The sequence below is a fragment of the Monopterus albus genome, unplaced genomic scaffold (assembly GCF_001952655.1).
Source record: "Monopterus albus unplaced genomic scaffold, M_albus_1.0 scaffold40.1, whole genome shotgun sequence".
Classification (NCBI taxonomy): Eukaryota; Metazoa; Chordata; class Actinopteri; order Synbranchiformes; family Synbranchidae; genus Monopterus; species Monopterus albus.
Window position 1 is genome coordinate 1,061,266 of NW_018127920.1, and position 6,000 is coordinate 1,067,265.

The 6,000-nt window shown below is 41.8% G+C and overlaps 1 protein-coding gene across 1 annotated transcript in view; it reads left to right on the plus strand.

Moving 5' to 3' along the window:
• The first annotated feature begins 227 nt into the window (after positions 1 to 227).
• LOC109959661 (mothers against decapentaplegic homolog 2-like) overlaps positions 228 to 6,000 on the plus strand; it is a 9,754-nt gene continuing 3,981 nt past the window's right edge. The window contains 8 exon segments of the mRNA XM_020599193.1: positions 228 to 261; positions 1,285 to 1,697; positions 3,148 to 3,237; positions 3,476 to 3,669; positions 4,249 to 4,383; positions 4,750 to 4,824; positions 5,588 to 5,641; positions 5,821 to 6,000. The exon segment at positions 5,821 to 6,000 is cut by the window's right edge and continues 55 nt beyond it. Of these exon segments, the coding sequence (XP_020454849.1) occupies positions 1,462 to 1,697; positions 3,148 to 3,237; positions 3,476 to 3,669; positions 4,249 to 4,383; positions 4,750 to 4,824; positions 5,588 to 5,641; positions 5,821 to 6,000 (964 nt within the window). The 5' untranslated portion in view covers positions 228 to 261; positions 1,285 to 1,461.

A 6,000-nucleotide genomic window follows, 5' to 3' on the forward strand; every position in this document is an offset into this window, starting at 1 on the left:
CAGGTTTGTTGTGTTGTTTCGCTCTACCTAACCCTGCTAACTAGTAGCACTGGTAGCAACTTGTGAAGAGCTCACAAATCTACTCAAATTAGCTGCAGTGTAGTACAGTTCAGGCATTTTTATGTCAACAAGGTGCTCAGAGGGCTGTGTACATCTTTTTTTTTTTTTTTTTTTAAAGCGGACATGAAGGGGGCGAGGAGGGTTTGTTAACTTTTTTTTTTTTTTTTTTTTTAAAGCGGAGCACTGGACTTTAACAGCGGGGTAACTATTGAAATGCTTTAAGATGCTTTCTCGAGTTTGGAGCTTGTTGTTTTGTGTGAGAGATGCAAGTTAGCTTCGCTAGCCAGCGGGAGCCAGGGCTCAGTTTGGAAGAGTTCGTCCCAGATGCTAACTCGTTTTGATGCTTGACTTTGAGTAGAAGTCGGAAACATGCATTGGCTACATTATAATAAAACACTGCAGCATTTGAATTCATAAAGTGACAGCTTGTGTTATTAGATTACTTATAGCCTGGATTTGTTTGCCAAGCTGCCGTCAGGTAGCAGAGTAGCATGACTTGACTGTTGCGCACAGGAGGTTTTTTCGAGGATCACAACAAAAGGATTTTTGATAACAAGCTGGCAGCTAGCTCCGTTAGGCTAGCGTTAGCTGACCTAGCTAGATGGTGAGCATTTCTCTGTTATCTCCGATCTGCTGAGTTACGTTAACTGTAGTCCTTTCGCTTTTCATTTTTAGTTAAAGCTATTTCGGCATACAGCTGTTAAACACTCAGGAAACTACCGCTGGTAAACTTATTGTTGTGATTGGAGTCAAACAGGACCCCCCATCAGGTAGCTAGCCGCCGGCCTTCCCAAGCCAGTTGGCGTTAGCACCGGGGGGCCTGTCACAAAATGACTTGTTCACCTCATGTGTTAGCATTCACCGTGTTACTCGTTACCTTCATCAATGGCGGATCGTGATTGCTTGTATGTACAGAATGCGACAGTGTGAGCACACCCCGCGTGTTAACTTTATAAGTTTGCAGACATGCTAGCTTAGATGTTGAGCAGTGTTTGTTACAAGCTAATTTCACGCGGACATTTCTGCTTGTTCAACTCACCTAATGTTTAACTTTACACAAGAGGCAGTTGTGTAATGTTAGCCACTACCAAAACTGTCACACTGTTTTATTTAGTTGTAAAGCTGCATTGATTAATGCATGCCTTTTTATTGTTTATGAGACTAGTTATGGTTATACCATGTTTTCTTTGTAATGATGTACTTTGTGTCTGACTTTCTCCCAAGGTGTCCATCTCGTTTGAGTATACCAAGCTAGAGCGCTGGCTTCTGCCCTGTGACTCACTGGTCAGTAAAGGGGCCCCATCAGAGCAAGGGCCCACACTGTAGCTCCAGGTCCCTTCTGTCTCTGTGTGTGACAGCTTGTGTTGAGTCCTCTGGAGACTCCCGGCTTGTCCAGCTAAGATGTCCTCCATTTTGCCGTTTACCCCTCCTGTGGTGAAGAGGCTGCTTGGCTGGAAGAAGTCGACCAGCAGCCCAGGAGGAGCGGGTGGTGGAGAGCAGAATGGGCAAGAGGAGAAATGGTGTGAGAAGGCTGTGAAGAGCTTAGTGAAGAAGCTAAAGAAGACAGGCCAGCTGGATGAGCTGGAGAAAGCTATCACCACACAGAACTGCAACACCAAGTGTGTCACCATTCCGAGGTATACTGCACAGCATTTCACTACTCCTCACACTAGGGTCTGAGAAGAAGCAAGCTTTCTTAGCCGATACCTCAGCCTGATGGAGAATCATGAAACCATGGGGTTGTGGCAGATCCTAATCTTGTTTATTTCTGTTTTCATAATTTTCTGTTATAATTAGCAAACATCGTAAAGAAAGTTTAAAAATATGAGATGGTTTGTTTAGGGATGTAATTAGGGATGCAGAGTAGTAGAACAGAAATCGCTTATTAAAGATAAGCTTAAGATGAACCAAGTCACGGTTTGTTTACAACTATGCTTAAAGTTTACACTTACAGACAGTATTACTCTCTTGGGGGGAGAGAGGGAGAGTAAAAGGACAAGAGAAGATGTTCTCTTTATCAGCCAGCCAGCCAGCCTTGATGGCCTAGACTCATGTTCAGTGGGAACACTTTGTTAACGGATTCATTCCTCGCTGATATGCCGCCAAGTACCACGTCATATGTTTGTATGTCTGGTTGTTATCGCCTGAGAACTGTTCTAGGCTGCACTGTTACATTTGTGGAGATACAGCAGCTGGCTAGATGTGAATGCAATTATTTCTTGTAGAGGATATCTACATGAGAGAGGGTGGGTTACGAGCTTCAAATACTGCCAGTCATAGGCATTGCCAGTAGCCATACAGTTTGTGAACGAGGAGCTTGTCTGACATGTTTACCACTTTGGCATGTATCCATTTAATATTTACTTGCACAAACACTAAACACACAAAAAAGCAGTTGAATTTTTTGTCCTACAAGCTGTTTTGGCTGGTGGACAGTAGTTGGTGTCTTACCCTGTCATCAACCACACATTGCTAATTTTTATGGTAGTTTAGATCCCACTAAAGTAATCAAGTTTAGTACATGTTGTCTATTTGTAGCATTTAACATGTAGAATTTTGTTATTACCCTGTTATTCAGAAGCAACTACTCATTTGTCGTCATTCCATGTTTTCATGTCTTATTTTTGGATGCTTTCTTGTAAATGTTTTGAGGATGTCTGAATTGTTTTTCCTAAGGTTCCCTTTGTCATTTTTCCCCCTCTTATGAGCCATTGTATGTCTTCAGTGTTTGCTTGAACATCTTCAGATAAGTTTGGATATAAACGACTGCAGTGAAAAAGTTTAGATCCTTTTCCCCCAGTGTTTGATACAGTGCCGTTGAAGAATGCTCTTCGTCTCACTCATTGTGTGTGTTAACAGAGTCCATGTTCTGATTTTTTCTTAATTCTGTCAAAAAGGCTTCTCTTATTTGAAGTTCCCATCTTTCTTTTCCACAGCTGAGACTTTGATGTCTTTATTTTGCCATAAGACTCCAATAAAAGAGGCCTTTTAATGTTCACATTACCCATACTGATATTTCTGAATGAGCCATGTCCCATGTTTATCATTTGTTTTTTGTTTTTGTTTTGTTGTTTTCTCTGTGCACAGCAATTGCTCTGAAATATGGGGACTGAGTACACCAAATACGATAGAACAGTGGGATACATCAGGCCTATACAGCTACCCTGACCAAACCAGGTGACTATTCTCAACTATTGTATGGTGTTGCGTACAACTTTGATGTGGGAGAGTTGTCATTATAGTGTTGGAAGTGACGGACACTGAGAACCTCTTGTTTCTTATTTTCATCACCACTCAATCCAATCCATTTCCATTTCCCTCCCCCACCCGGCCATGTTATGTGTCACTCCCCCCCCACCTCCCTTGTCTATCTTCTACACATCTCACCACCATCTCCTGTTTGCTGTCAAATCAGATCCCTGGATGGCCGTCTGCAGGTCTCGCACAGGAAGGGACTTCCCCATGTTATCTACTGCCGCTTGTGGCGATGGCCGGACCTTCACAGTCACCACGAGCTGCGCGCCATCGAGTCCTGCGAGTACGCCTTCCACCTCAAGAAGGACGAGGTCTGCATCAATCCCTACCATTATCAGAGGGTGGAGACCCCAGGTGAGAGGAGTTTGTATTTCAGTTGATCTGCATGACTGTTTAAATCTTATCAGCAGATCAACTGAATGCTAAGCAGAAACATCATAAACATATTTATCATATGTCTGTGTAGCATTTAGTTTTATGTTCCCAGTAATGAAGGTGTTGGCTGTAGACTTGCACGGTATTTAACAGACATATTTAGAGTGGTATCAGTCTTGCCATTCAACTTTTAGCAAGAAGGCAAACAAGCGCATCTTCCAAAATGTGCAGCTATTCCCTTAAGTGTTTTACAGCGAGACACTGATCAAATCTGCAGTGAAACATGCTTCACATTGCCATTAATGAATGTAAGTATGTATGCTTCACATTGCCATTAATGAATGTAAGGTTTTAGTTTAAGTTTCTCTGGGGAGTGTTTCATCAATGTCTTGTTGCTGTGATTGTATTTTCTGCCCCTCAGAATAATCAGATTTGTTTTAATTCATGTTGAATTTTGCATTAAAAGTTTTCCAAAAACAACTGACAATAACTTTGGAAAAGCATGTAACTGGTAGGTGTCTAACTCGTCTCTTATGACACCTTTACCCAACACTGTAGTGCTGCCTCCTGTTCTTGTGCCAAGACACTCAGAAATCCTGCCAGAGTTGCCACCTCTGGATGACTACACTCATTCCATACCTGAGAACACAAACTTTCCCGCAGGAATTGAACCTCCAAACAACTATATACCAGGTGAGTTCACCGCTGCACTAGATGGGAGTGACTATACTAGTGTTATGTAAAGTACTTACTGAAATCTGAAAGTGAAGAAACTCTTATTTTGGGTTTCTCTATGCACTGTATTTACATGTTATCTGGCTTACACTATACTGTGTGTGTGTGTGAAGCTGTTTTTGTTCTCATGCTGATATTCTCTTTAAACAAGGAGGAACTCTTTAAATCCTGGGTTTAGCTGTGAATTCCCTCTGTTTTTGCTGTTTCCATCACTTCAGGAAATAAAATGTGATATTCGTATACCTCTTAATTTCAGTATGTTAAACAGCCACATTTAATTGTGATAATAGTTTTTTTTTTCTTCTCCCTACATTGTTTCAACAGAAACACCTCCACCAGGCTACATCAGTGAGGATGGGGAGGCCAGTGATCAACAGATGAATCAAAGTATGGACACAGGTACCCTAGATTAGCACCTCCTTATATTTCTCTTGTTTGTCTGTCTCAGCTCCCCAGACAGGTCAAAGTCAAATGTAGGTTTCTAGGCAGCACATGTGGATGTTGATCTGGTGTTTTAAATAAGCTGGATTTATATTTTTCCCAGCGAATAAGTACTGACCCAATCTACCCTACATTAGAGGCAGATTCTGGAATCGGACTCTATGAATTACTCAGTCCAAAGAACAGTCTAAACATGCATTTGCTCCAATGCATGTTGGACTCTTGAGTTTCCCCAGAAAAGTCTCTGAAAATGGACTTAAGAAAAATGGACTTAAGAAATATAGGAAGGACTGTACATCCTTTGTTCCAGTTCATGAAATACACGTGCACATATACCCTGACTTTCCTATGGGCTGGCCCTAAATTCTTGGCAGTTAATCAGTGTTTGCATTTTTAATGTGCTGTTGATAACAACAGCAGCAAGCTACTTATTGTTTTATCCATAATCCATTTTAGACTCTGTGAGGTTAAGTAAGTTACAGTTCAAACTGTGAGATTTGAACAAATCACCAACAGGCAAGATGGAGGGTGTACAGACCAGACTTTTGTTATATAAACCGCAGTCCTTCATCACTCAAGTGCACACTAGTCAGTTTTACAATATTATTGTGGCATTCCTTTGCAAATTTATCCTAACTCTTATCTGAACCACCTGTTGACCTTGGTATGGCTTCCTGCTATGAACCCATTCACACTGATGACTTCCTGTTTTTGTTATCAGGTTCTCCGGCAGAGCTCTCCCCCAGCACGCTGTCTCCTGTCAATCACAACATGGGTAAAATGCAGATCCTTCCCATGTGAAACAATGCAGAACACACAAACATACTGTATATAAATAAATTACCTAGTTAGGTTGTATACATAAGCATTTTGACAAATTCATGTCTTTTCATCAATGTATGAACAGTGATTTATGAAAAATACACTATTGCCTGACATGAACCTCTGCTGTAGACCTGCAGCCAGTGACTTACTCAGAGCCAGCCTTTTGGTGCTCTATAGCGTACTATGAGCTGAACCAGCGTGTGGGGGAAACGTTCCATGCCTCACAGCCCTCGCTGACAGTGGATGGGTTCACAGATCCATCAAACTCTGAGCGTTTCTGCCTGGGCCTGCTGTCTAATGTCAACAGGA